Source organism: Suillus subaureus, assembly GCF_016647635.1.
Source record: "Suillus subaureus strain MN1 chromosome Unknown BJ212scaffold_183, whole genome shotgun sequence".
In the NCBI taxonomy this organism is placed as follows: Eukaryota; Fungi; Basidiomycota; class Agaricomycetes; order Boletales; family Suillaceae; genus Suillus; species Suillus subaureus.
This window is the reverse complement of record NW_024538739.1, coordinates 18,228-31,933: the sequence shown is the minus strand read 5'-3', so window position 1 is coordinate 31,933 and position 13,706 is coordinate 18,228. Positions and strand designations below refer to the sequence as shown.

The 13,706-nt window shown below is 47.3% G+C and overlaps 3 protein-coding genes across 3 annotated transcripts; all 3 read right to left on the bottom strand.

The window, feature by feature from the left end:
* Positions 1–699: 699 nt before the first annotated feature.
* BJ212DRAFT_245200 (uncharacterized protein) lies at positions 700–1,369 on the bottom strand. The gene is made up of 2 exons (XM_041342732.1): positions 786–1,369; positions 700–735 (listed from the first exon to the last, which is right to left on the bottom strand). The coding sequence occupies exon 1, from the start codon at positions 1,279–1,281 to the stop codon at positions 934–936; it is 348 nt and encodes a 115-aa protein (XP_041185577.1). The 5' UTR covers positions 1,282–1,369; the 3' UTR covers positions 700–735; positions 786–933.
* Positions 1,370–4,504: 3,135 nt separating this feature from the next.
* BJ212DRAFT_1404155 (uncharacterized protein) lies at positions 4,505–5,395 on the bottom strand. Its single transcript, XM_041337389.1, has one exon. It carries the CDS (start codon positions 5,233–5,235, stop codon positions 4,792–4,794), a length of 444 nt encoding a protein of 147 aa, XP_041185576.1. The 5' UTR covers positions 5,236–5,395; the 3' UTR covers positions 4,505–4,791.
* Positions 5,396–13,013: 7,618 nt separating this feature from the next.
* BJ212DRAFT_1488692 (uncharacterized protein) lies at positions 13,014–13,481 on the bottom strand (the record flags this gene model as incomplete). The annotated part of the gene is made up of 2 exons (XM_041341377.1): positions 13,014–13,331; positions 13,383–13,481. 2 exons carry the CDS (start codon positions 13,479–13,481, stop codon positions 13,014–13,016), a joined length of 417 nt encoding a protein of 138 aa, XP_041185575.1.
* Positions 13,482–13,706: the final 225 nt, after the last annotated feature.

Sequence of the window (13,706 nt, the reverse complement as noted above, 5' to 3'; positions counted from 1 at the left end):
ATCAACTGTGGTACTCGCTTGGTCATCTGCTTCCAGGTACTGGCGTTACTTCTACGGTGTTTGTTAATTCGTGTTGGAATTACTTGGCAACGAAATGCAGTATGTTTCTGCAGAAGCTATCTCGTTAAATATTACAATGTGTTTGCGGAGTTTGCCTCACCATCGCGTCACAAGAAATATATCCTTTTGATACAAGCTGAGAGTGCAAACTCGTACGCTTTTACAGAATCGACGAAGACAAGGTGTGGCACGGAAAACCGCCTGGAGTTTGCATCTGCACTCAACTCCAACGTACTTCTCGAGGATGTAGCGGATGATTATGATGTTTGGAGTTGGCAACCCATCCACCAATATTTCAAACAGCTCGGCGGGCAAAGGTAACTAAAAATGGCATGATAAGTACGCTCCCCGACCCTGACCGGATCTATACTTATCTCATTGTATGACTGTGGCAGGGACAGTAGAAGTACTGGGATGTGGGACACCGGTCGTCGCACGGAGATGCACGGAAAGTAAGGAGGCGTCGCTATGTAGGTCAAGGCTATATCTTCTATTATGGATAGCCTTGAGCATTACTCCCGCGGTCAGCCGAATATGATTCTAGCTGATTCACCAATGCAGAATGACCCTATATCCAGACATCAGCACTTTATCGTCTTTCCACACTAGGAGACCAAATGGACATCATCGGTGGTTCCTTGTCGCGGCTCTTTTTGCAAGTTCAGATCCTGCTCCCTGCACAAATAATAGTCACAAGGAAGAAGTCTAATGCCGAACAGACGTACCGGCAATTGTACGGCATACTGTTACAATGCGTTGGGGATGATAGAATTGGATATTGATAGGGCTGATCAGCCCCAGAACTGAAAATGTATAAGCAACATCGCGCTAGAAGCACACATGAAAGCCGATAGCTAAGGATTATGTGAGTCCCTAGATCCAGTGGTATGTACGACCACTTAGTCCAGGGCAAAGAAGGAAGATAAAAATACTATTACCACTCGTTAGGGGCTCACACGCAGGAATATTGCCATGACTCTGTGTCTGTTTAGAAAACCTGAACGTAAAGGTGAGTAACAAAAACAATAAAAGGAGGCCATAGGCCGAAGAGAAGGCAGAATCAGCCCTGCGCTCCCCCAAGGTCCGTTGAGGTCGCGTTATCTGAGAGAGAAAGTCCCACGTTGCACAACGTAGCGACACCCTTGAGGTCAGATTGATGATACTTTTGAAGGCAGATTGTTCGTAACGACGGCATGTTGCTTGATCTGGATTAGACCACATGAGTAACTCGGAGACTCATGCCCTTGCATTTACGAGTGAAGCTTGGAGCCCTCATTGGGATTTTCCTGTAGACGATCTAAAAAAGGTGCACCGAATTTCACAACGGAGTATTGCACCGTAGGCCGAAACTTTATCGATAGGGACCGTCTGAGTTTTTAATCGACGAGAAATAGTCTTTAACAATGCAGCGAGCCGACGTCCTTGCACTCCCACGCAGCGTTGGCAGGCTGGATCATAAAAGTCAAACTTCCGGTCAGAGACAAAGAAGTTGTGCTCTGATATACCTTGGCCGTGGCTCGCCGATCTTCAGGCTTGATGAAAACGTATCTCACGGCCCAGAAGGGAATGGATGAGGGTATGTGGATGCCTTGGGTCCAAGCCAGGAAAAACGTACTGCCACTAATGTATACATTTTGAGCGCTGAAGGCTCCTGAAGCGCCGGCACCAAAGACCATCGATACATGTATCCTGTTAGAATTAGCTCAGCATTAATGTGTCAATGCGGCGTTGCAGAAATACATGAATTAACGGTAGTGCTGAGCGACAGACTTGACATCATGCGACAGGATTTGGCAGAGCTGAACCACTGGTAGAGTAGATGATAAATCCCTCGCGACTCGGTCCTCGGACATGTATAAGTCGTAACCCATGTCGCTCGTGGGAATAGATGAATTTCCGTTGAAAGGCTCTTACGTGATGCACGTCTTGAACTCCAGTCTCAACCGCGAATATGCTTGAACTTTACGAAAGGCTTCAAGATTCAAGGGGGAATTTGAGGGTAACCAAGGGGTAACAGCTAAGTATACATCATTCCTACAATTTCGTGACATGGTTTTCCAGCCAAATAACAGACTTGGAAAAAAGTTTCTGCTACCGCATTGCGCATTCGGTGTTCAAACTTAACCGGGCATTCACCTTCATATCCATGGCCTTTCGTCTACCTTCAGCTAAGCATGTCATTCATTTCCAGGCCATCTTTGGCCGTTCCCCTTCACGTCTGCTTCTGTGCAGTCTATTTTTCCGAGGCTACATAAAACAGTCTGCTGGCTGATCAGATGCCCACGAACTATTTGGTTACCCGAAGACTGGAGAATGCCATACGATTTTGGTGGGTTTCCTCTACCCTCATATGCTCCTCCCGTGCATATACCTTTGACAGGAAGCTAGATTCAGACCTATATGCACACGTCAAAGCGTCTGGACGTCCACAAGTGACGGCTCGCGAGGTACGTCAGGCTAGTATGCAGGGTGGTGTAATGCCAACATTCACATAGCCGCTACAGAATTGCATGCATCCCGTACACATGAATTCCTGTAACAATGCTACTGCATCAGCTGTTTTGCAGCATCGTGCTCAGTCGAAGACTAGTTACTGTGGATCGAGTTCTGGTGACCCGCATGTTGAGGACTCATTGTCGAGTTCTGAGAAAGCTGTGGCTCAGCATCATGCTCAAAGGTATGATCTTTTTCACATAATGTTGATCCTGTGTTATTAACGGAGCGGATGTTTTCAAAGTGTGGCAAGGCAGTCTTTGCGCTACGGTTCCAGTGGTTCGCCCAACTATCTGTACTCTGTTGATCCGCAATTGCCTAGCACAATGCCGCACGCCATTGGCAAATTCCCCGCTACGCTCTTGCATGTCCATCGGGGAGATATACCCCATGAACAAGAATCGCCAACCCGATGCCTGTGGAAGGACAGCCAAGGCCAGTGCAGCTTTACTGCGGATACGGTCACGACCGTAATGAAGCACATATCGTTGTACCATCTTCATGAGCATCAGCACCCCGACTGCCAGGTGCAATGTCGGTGTAGGGGCTGTCTGCTCCCGAAGACCATAAGACGAGACACAATTCTCAGGCATATCCGCGAAATACACTACGGGGACAAATTTCGCCGCAAGCACTCACCATGAGTCCCACCTGAACTTGAAAGACTGATTACTTTGGGTCGCACTGTGTAGGAGGTGGTTCTAGTATGCCTTCTGATGATATACTATTCCCGCTATCGTAGCTAGTATGTATCTTGGTACGATTTATATGACGTCCTGCCCGTACTTCGTTTGTACATTATATACAACTCTTCATTTGTTTCAGTCGCATATACTGTACAAGAGCGAACCTCACGTTTCCTGCCGTAAATATCTGCGGTGACTAAGTTGGGTGTACTACTTGTAATGTGCCTGGGAGTTCTTCACCAAGCCCCAGCGCCCAGCCGGCATCCTCGCAATTTTCTCTTGGACTCATAGCAGAACACGTTTCGGTGTGCTCCCCAGACCCGCTCTCTCTCTCTCTCACGCTGCTAGCCCCACGCACGCATACTTGTCTCTCTGTTTAATTGCGCTCTGACACGCACCTTCCGTCCTTGTTTACCTCAACTTTCAACATCCCGAATCCGATGTAGTATGTCCAAGCTTAGTCCAAGATAACATTTTTGTCGTGGGGTACCCTGTACACGCAAACGCACAACTTCCCGTACTATTACTATCTCCGCGTCCGAACCCACAAAGAGACGTCGCCCAAAGACATGCGGAGCCAAGCTTTATAGTATGCGGATAAGTGAAGCCTGACATGATACAAAAAGGCGATACTTGCTATTGTATTGGCTTTCTCTAGCTTTCATGTGTGTATTCAAGAATTGTTTCATCAAGTTTATACCTTGACTTATTAACGCTTGTGCTTAGATTTGGCTTAGGTATATCTTTTTGTCACAATTTTGACCATCCCAGCGCCTCCCAGTGCCTCGACATTGCCGTGGCACTTAGTACAGCTGAGTACACACCGCATGCGTGTTCTCGGCTCGACATCGGACTTATCTCTTACAGCTATCATCATGAATCATGATACACAACTCAATTGGTAATTTTCAAAACCAGGTTTCGAACTTCTTGTCGATCCTCCAAATGAGAATCCATCTAGATTTCTATAGATTTTCCATAATTTCATTTTGCTTCCATCGATCTTCGATCTTTGATCCCCCTCGGACTTGTGTTGTCTCTTTCCGCGTTGTACACAGTATGAACTTCGCAAAACTAGGTGGTATGTTATATCTCGAATTTGATCATTATTGTTAAGCAAATGTAATATGCAGTGTCTTTTTTGCCAATTAGCAAGGCTCCTACTATGCTGTCCATGCAGGCGGGCAAAGCGCGTATTCGCTCGTATCTCCCTACCATCTCTCATGTGGCGACAGGACAAAGGTACACATCGTGTCCTCTCTTACGATCAAGGACCCTCAGTACATAGTCGCATGCTTGGCTACCCTCAGGCCAGTGATGAAATTTTATCAGATTCACGACCTCCCCTGTACTGTGTCAAACAAGTTACATATGCATGATATAGGAAACTATGGAATGAACATAACTTAACGCACGAATGACTAATGTTAATGGATTGTGACGAACAGCTAGATATGTACACAGCATATGGCTTGTACAGAGACAACAGCGAGCAACATCAACTAAAAGTGGACTAGAGCATAGATTACAGACGAAGACTACACAAACGTTATTACTGCAGGCGTGCATTTTTGCGAGATCCACAGAAACTGGCCCCACCATGAGAGGCTACCCAGAGCTTGCATCGATTCTTGAGTCCGAGATGTATCTCGACGATGTGGCGGATGATTGTGTCTCGGCGCACAGGCTTATGGAGTTTACAACCCTCCCACAGACATTCCAAGCGGCTGTCGGCGGGTAAAGGTGACTTGAAATGGTATGATAACATATGTTCCCCGATCCCAGCTGCATTTATACTCCTGCCGCATATGCCGTAACCATCATTCCACCTGCACGCAAACACACAGCTGATGTGCGATTCTGTCTCACCATCGTTGGCCACATATCGAGGATCAGCGTAAACCTCTTCTTGGAATTGATGACGTGGGTTATGCTGGAACCCTTGCATGGGCGAGATAAGCCATGGGTCGGCAAGGTTTGTGTCAGAGAGGTCCATATTGTGGGCAGGCAGATGGTGGGAAAGGGCGTAGGAAGAATAGCTGGAAGAAACACGGCGTGGATGCCATCCAGAAGTACCACTAAAGAAAGGGGGTTTAATCCACTTAGAACAAGATCGTCGATACCATCTCGTACCTTTGAATGTCGCCCTGAGCCATCCCCTGATCGAGAAGGGGCAGTGTCTGGATCGGCAATATACCCGCATCAAGTACGTCATTACGAGGACCCACTATTTGGTCTTCGGTTGTCGAGTGTCCGTCACACGCAACGTGATGCTGGGGAATGAGTGTAGAATCGCCATGAGAATTTTTCAGTACAGAAAACAGGAAATGTTGGTGAGGTTGAGAAGTTGACTGTCCCAATAACAAGTTGTCAGCGCTTCACATCGTTTACACTGTGCGGACCAAACACACATAATCGGTAGTTGTTTGCGGACGCTCCGCATTTGATGCCTTGACGTGTGTGTATAGCTCTGAATCCTGCTCCCTGCACGGGGATAAGCAACAATCAGAAATCCAACGGCGCACATCAAACGTACCAGTAATTGTAGGGCGTGCTGCGATGCATTGTGAAAATGGCATTGAACACTGATCATACAGATAATTCGGAATCCTTCAAACAATATAAGCACAGAGGCATGAGATCGTGCTAGAAAGGCCAACGGCCAACGATTGTCCGCAGGCCAAGGGTTGGTGGCACGTAGGCGAAGCCAGGGGAGGCGGGAAGGCATGACCGCCAATTACTAGAGATTCATATCAGATGCAAAAAATATAGGCCAAAGGCCAGAGACTTTGGAGATGATAAGACAAATCAGGTCGACGGGTTTTGTTGAAGAAGTTCCAGAGTTGAAAGAAGTGAAAGTTGCATGTCAGTGAGGCAGTGATGCGATGGCATTTTTGGCTGGGCTGTCTAGATCTGAGATCATGGAATAGATCTGTGATTCGAAGGCTTGCCTCCACACGATCAAGGACGAGGCAGCCCCAAAATTGTAATGACGTATGAGCGCTCTCATTGGTTAAACAGCTTGTTCCTGTAGCGGTTCCAAATACGAGCCCAATATTTGAGTTCGCCAATGAGCTCTGAGTGGCCATTCCGACTACGAAATACTACCGAGCACTAACGCAGAGTCAGCAAAATTGGGGGCCGGATCATGAACGTTTGAACATCTAGCCAGCCATGGGAAATTGAAAGGTCTGCGCAGAGATATCTTGGCCAGGCGCCGGGCCCGCCCGCCCCCCATGGGCCCTAGCCCGTTAACCAAGTGCCAATCTCCGGTTATTGGGGAGAAGTATGACAGTGGCGCGCCTCATGATGGAGGATGGAATGAATGAGGGTAGGTGAGCCCCAGCATCCAAACTAGAGTGTGATGACAAAGTTACTTAAATATATATCTGTTCAGTCACTGGCCTTGCTTCAAGCGCTGACTGGTTATTAATCTTACTAATTCGGATCGATAAAATCCACTGCCTTCATGTTTTCAACCACTATTTCTACCTATCTGAGTCTGGCTGAATTTAATCGTTGGGACCACTCCTCGCCTGGCGAATTGTACCCTTCAATCGGGTGACAATTTAAATATTCTAGAAGGGGGTACATAGTGCGGAAAGCCAGGGATTATACTAGTAATAGCGTTTGCCTAATGAATTTTTTTCTGATTGAACGCTCAGGTACGTGAAAAATATCTAAGGAAGAACAGCTCGAAAGTTAAATAAGGTATGGCAAAGGCATGTTATTAATAAATCGACATATGCGTTCTTGAAAGCGACACAGCACGAAACATTACCGGAAAGCAGGAAACATAAATTATACGGCAGTCGAAGCAGTAATGACTAAATACGGCTGCGGACGTCGACTCGAAGAAGTAACCTATGACTGACGTCGAGGTCTAATTCTAAGGTGAATCTGACGGATGTGGCGAAGGATCGTATCTCGGCGGATGAATCCTCCGAGTTTACATCCCTCCCATTTACATTTCATAAGCTCGCGTCCAGCCGGTGGGAGATGGGATGACGACAAGTGGTCCACGATCTCTTCTTCACTCACAGTCACGTCACATGGACCATGGCCATCGTTCCACTTGCACAAGCCGCCAGATGCGTGCGATTCTGATTGGTTGTCATGGACCGGGTGAGGGTGAGGCTCAATGAGGTATGATTCAGAGACGCTGCCAGAAAATCCCAGACTGTTTGCAAACGAGTCGTTGGAGACAGGAGAGTGGAAATAGTTGAAAGAGGCGTCGGGCAAAGGTTGTCCGGCAGCACTGTCGAAGAAGTCAATTTCCCTGAAACAGGAACATCAAGGAGCTCGTACCTATGAATATCACGATGATCGTTCTCACGAAATGGCGGCGTCAAATCACTTGGAAATTGACTATTACGTTGAGAAAACCAAGCATCTTGTAGATGAACAGGAGCGAGCACTTGATTGTTGCTCGTCGAGTCTCCGCCATACATAGAGTGATACTGAGTAACCGTGGGTGGGGGATCCCCATACGAATTTACTGGAGCCGAAGGCGGATGGTGATTCTGCTGAGGCTGAGAGGACGACGGGGCCTACAGGCAGATATCAGCGCACTCCCCTTTACAAGCACAGACGAAACATACGTTATCGACAAGTCCTTGTACTGCACGCAATGCTTTGGATAGCTCTGAATCGTCCTGCCTGCCAAAGGAATCAACGCCAAAAAGAATTGTAGGGGTACGAACACACCAGAAATTATAAACCATTCTACGATCCGCTGTGGAAGAGGACCACGGTCCTGAATCTTATGTAGTGGCATCTATAGCGCGACTGGCAGGACCAACCATGAAGCCATGAAGGCCGACAACAAAAGGTGGTTCGTAGGCCAAGAAACAGTGGCATGTAGAATCAGCTAGATCAAGAATGGAAAAATATGAAAGTTGTTAACTAGGCCTATCCCGCAAGTAATCTTGAAACGTCTTTTGGGTAACTGAACAAAACGGTGAATGAAAAAATGGCGTGGAGGCCAAAGGCCAGGGACTGACTGTCAATAAAACAGATCAGGCCAATGGAACTTTCGTTTCAGCGGCATTACATTGGACTATCTGAAATCAGACCAACATCTGTGACTCGGAGACTCTGCGTCCCCGAGTAATGCTTGAAGCGAGCTTTCATTGGTAGAGGATCTCGAAACGCACCCCCGATGATGCGGAATATAGTGCACTATCAAATTTTCATTAATAGACACGCTGGCCACGATATAAGTTTAGCGCTAGCAATGGCCTCGACTCCCACGCAGTTGGCTAGGTTGCATTCTTCTGGCCACTTACAAAACACTTTGTTTCCATTTGTCTTGGTTGTAAACGGTCATCAGTGAATATAGCCGGCCGATGCGGTGAGATACACCTGACAGAAAAAGGAAGGATGATAGTGCCAGGAAATAAGGCATGCCATGAGATTAAGCGCTCACCAAATGAAGGCCAAAGTATTCCGCAACGCAACCTTCCCGGAACGCAACTTAAATGACTACGACCGTACCGGGTTACACGCGATTTTGGGTGGAGCCTCAAGAGCCGTCACCGAACCCGCCATGCCAAATCGTACTTCAACGAGATCCGATCGTGAGGCCTTGAGGCCTCTGCCCCCGAACGTTTGAGAGATGCACAGGCACCGAAGGCCGACTCGAGTGTCGTAGTCCACTGACATCATTGTAACTTGGCCTATGTTGACATTCAATCAGTCGGCCAGTTGTACTTTCCGTTCAACGGTACCTCTATTCAGATAACGATATCAAGCGTGAGATGCAGGCAGAGAAATGGAACATACCTTTATCCATCCAGTGTCTTTCTGGATTACACAGGAAAGAGTAACAAAGTGGGGGATTGGGAAATCATGACCTTGATCGCACTTATAAGCTTTAAATTTAAGTTCTCTAGCACTGCCAGAAAAATTCCTGTGCGAATCCTTGAGGCCGGATTTGTCGCAGATCAACGGTCGAACTTCCACTTTTTCTTTTGCTGTGCGACCATTTTCCAAAATTTCTGACCTCAGGATCGACAGCTCGAGACGATTTCTGGAGTATCTATGATAATCGATATCGTGGAACTTCATTCTGGAACATCTAGATCAGACACATGCGGTAGGCAAATCAACTGTTCGCCGTGCTCTTCGCGCGGAGTGCCAACTCAGCGGCATCCGTCATATTTGTACTGCAAAGACCGCCAAATTTATTGGGTGTCCTCAGTCGAGGGTAATTGAGCTATAAAAATATCTTAACGTTACATAAATGTTGGAATACTCACAGAATTCTGGCGCGTGTGACCGAGAGAAGGGTCTCGTGGAAGATACACAGAGTAAACTAATAATAACTAGTAATCGCCAACATTGCCACATGCCAAACTAAGTCTCGTATTGGGCATTAACAACGTTGCAGTGTGATGTCCTTCAATTCAGTAGCGGCACCAGTGATGCAATAGTGATACATACACGATCGTACAAATAGTAGCACACTGAAGACTATAGTCTATCTCAGCAATAGTCATTCAGTACCGGGGGTCGGCACAGACCTCCGGTAGTACTTTAAAAGGGTTGCTTTGATTTCATGTACCTGACCATATCTTCAAGTACTCCGGGATATCCTTCAAGTTAGACTATCAATGTTGAACAACTGACAAAGGACCTTGAAACTTGATTTTGGAATTCGAGCCCTGGAGAACGGGGCGAAGGAATTTTAGACCATAAAGCTCTGTGCACTAGCACAGAGCAGTCAGTATGTAGATCATCCATAAGCACAACACGAGTGACAATTTAACGAAGCGAAAGCTATGTATCGGGGTCCACAATTCACCCACTAGGGCCCTATGGAAGAATGTAGGTGAATGACGGCCAACAAAAAGTAAAACAGAGAACGAGCAGAAGAATTAACGATACGGTGGATAGATACAACAACCAACAGGCCAGTGGTAGTAAGGATAAGCAATATACGTGGGAACCCACGTGCTGCCTAGTGATGTGTTGCCTTCACAATGCTGACTATAATAATGATTATGATGATTATGACAGCAACACCAATGATCATGCGCATCTAAAGACGGGGTCAGTTATGAATGTAATGTTGAGCGACGAGTCCAACGGACCTTCATGTCTTTCCACCTGAGAAATTATAAGTTCGATGAATCTTGATCGCAACTGAAAAAGAAAATATCACACTCACCACATATTCTGTTGAATATGTCTTAGTATTACATCAATATAAGGAAGTTAAGTCAAACTCACCTTTCGTACTCGGTTAGCACCACGACGGAAGCCCTGCGCTGAAACAGCAAGGTTGTCTGGGGAAATAGCTTCAACCTTCGCAATACACCAGAGCACAAATCAATCACCTGTCTTATCCTGCAACGAGTCCAATCTCTCTCCACGTTCTGCGACCTTTGTGATGTTCTCCCTCATAATACCGACGGTGTCGTCAATTTGTTGTTGGATAGCTGCGGTTTTAGGGTTTCCACCCTGACTTGATCCGCCAGCGGGATTGGATGAGGAGCCATTGCGGGGGAGGTAAGGGTCGTAAGGTTCGGACCTATGATAGGGAAAAATACAGATGAACTACGGCCGCTGCGTCATTTGGGAGAACAAACGAACATGACTGGAAAACGACGTTAAAAGGGCTCTGAAATGGTGAAGTTTAGTGGTGGAATCAGCAGTAGACGTATGGTCTCAGTAAAGAGGACACACCGTTGAAAGTGAGAATTTGGAGGGCGGAGTTACTTGGGGAGTGAACTGGTGACCTGGGATGACTGCGTGGAGGCGTTAACGTTGCTGAGACGATGGGATGCAGCGGCATATTCGCACGCACAAGTGACGTGTGACCGCTTTGTGACACTTTCTCCTTTTAGGTTTACCCCTCTTTTTGCGAGGTATGTACCTTGGAATTGCAGTGCGACCACTGCACTGACTTGCTGCGCTTGTGTCAATATTTACAGCAACAGGATAATCTATTAAAGCTCTGACTATTGGCTTGATTCAATATGTCAATCCTCATGTTCCCAGCTGTGGGACGTAGAAGAGTAAGTAGTAACTAGAGAGGATATTAATGAAAATTAGGGACCGCTCCAAAACAATGCGATGATCCGATAAGGACGTTCGAATTATGCACTGTGATCCAGGTTTAAACTCAATACTGGGGTACATATATTAATCGCAACTCCTAAAACGTGACAATTCACACCGTTTCGGAGAGTGGGCTGGCGGTCCTCGTCATAACCTCAGCGACTCTGCATGGTTTCCGCGTAGCCAAGTACAAGGCTTGTGTGTATGTCATAAGATTCAGAATTACCAAATTTGGTCACGGCATAAGCCGAAGTTGAATCCCCGCTACCCATTGAGTCCACCCCGCCCTCGAAGGCACCACCAAATCAGCAAGCCCCGGCAATTCCGTCAAGGTAAGCAAGGATCCATGCCATTTTTCTTCGCCAAACACCATGGATGCATCCGTTCTGTTCATGCGTGAAGTTGAGACGAATTTCAGCCAAAGATAGGCTGTAGGAGTGGTGGATGAATCAGACTGATGACGGATGACGTTTCTGGCTTGTCGCATATTCATATGAGCTTTGGGAAGGACGCAGACTGACTTATTCCCGTCGTGCGCGCCGGTTTTATAGATGGTGCGTTTCTACTTCATATACATTCATTGCTGAAATCTAAATCGCTCGATATGTTTGAGTAGAAGGTCGAAATCGACGCGTTCTCCGGTTTCCGTGTGTACCCCTCCAAGGGAAAACTCTTTGTCCGTGGAGACTCCAAAGTCAGCTCGTCTCCCCCACTTTCAAACTTCCTGCCTGAACGCCCCTTGTGATATAGGTTTTCCGATTCTCTAGTTCCAAGAACTCTTCCCTGTTCCTCCAGCGCAAGAACCCACGTAAGATCGCATGGACACAGGTCTACCGTCGCATGCACAAGAAGGGTATCACCGAGGAAGTTGCTAAGAAGCGTTCCCGCCGGACCGTGAAGCACCAACGTGGCATCGTTGGTGCTGACCTTGCCACTATCGCCGCCAGGCGTAACCAGACCGCTGCTGTCCGTAACCAGCAGAGAATTTCGGCCATTGCAAAGGCCAAGACTGAGAAGAAAGAGAAGGAGTCGAAAAAGGCCAAGGTATGTTGTCGACAATCCAAGGGGTACGTACGACTTACGTCGGCCGGTGTAGCCTGCACGTGCGCCTGTTGCGAGTGGACCCAGGGTATCGAAGCAGCAGATGAAGGGTGGCAAGGGTGGCCGATAAGCAGTTCTTTTGTTGTTGGCACATGCCTATGTATCGCACATTCCTTTCGACACGACTTCTCACGGGCAAAAATCTATGCTGCATGCTTCCATATGGCACGTCCGCTTCTGCTGGTTCTGAAGATGTCCGTAGACCTCGTGCATTTCGATGCTCACTTGGCTCTCGAAGTAGAGCTGCTAATCATATAAAATTTGTTGGGAATAAGACTGATGATACAAGTATGTGCAAGGTATGTGTGGCAGTAAAATCCAGAGTACAGGGGATTGATGATGGCATATACAAGTGTGGGATAAGATGGCCAGTCAAAATTTCGGTGCGTGATTAACATGTTCTGGCGCATACTTTACCTGCGCACTCCGTTAGGAAATGCTATGAGAGGTACTTGAAAAATTACCATCTCGGTCGCCAGCTTGGCACAGCCACACTTTTGGTAGAAGGCTATATGACATTAATTAGCATAAGCGACAGTCCATGAGGGAAGCAACTCACGAATGTTGGCGCTAAAACAGCTCGAGGAGGTTACATAACAGCCGCTGCTCTCACTTATATGTGAGGGCCTGAATGATGCGGAGGCCAAGCTTCTTGCCCTGGTGGCTTTTGGCGACAGCGGTATCCTCGATATAACCGATGCTGGCAAGACTGCGGAGGAACTTGCGATAGATGAAGACAGTGCCTACTCCGACGATCTTGTCGCTCGCCTTGTCGAGCACGACAATGGGAAAGCGTGCGCTTGGGGTTGCGCGCATGGCGTGGAACTGGTCGATCCACGCTACCTCGCCGAGGTCGTTGACGCCAGATAGAACGGAAAGGACATCGAGATGTCCGCGTTTGTAGTCTGTTGACGCAAGCGGACGCATCTATATCTTGTTAATGCGAGAGCGATATGAAAGAGCTTATGATCAACTTACCTGGAGATCAGAGGGAAGCTGTGCTGAAACATCAAGTGAAATGAGCTCTTGAGGGAACATAAGGTCTAGGGACGCAGGATCTGCGCGTGTCGTGGACATGGTGTCAATCATTGACATAGTAGCGATGGTGAGTTAAGAAGAATATTCAAGCGAGTACTGACTCTGAAGACACAGTGGGGCCAATGAGCAGGTTGTTGTTGACTCGGAGGGGGCATTGCACGTATGCCATCAATGCTCTTATACAACTCTTATATGTACGTTGTCAAATATAGCTAAGTGCTTCACCCAATTCGAGGAGGTGTTAACGTTCTTGCCACATGGTAC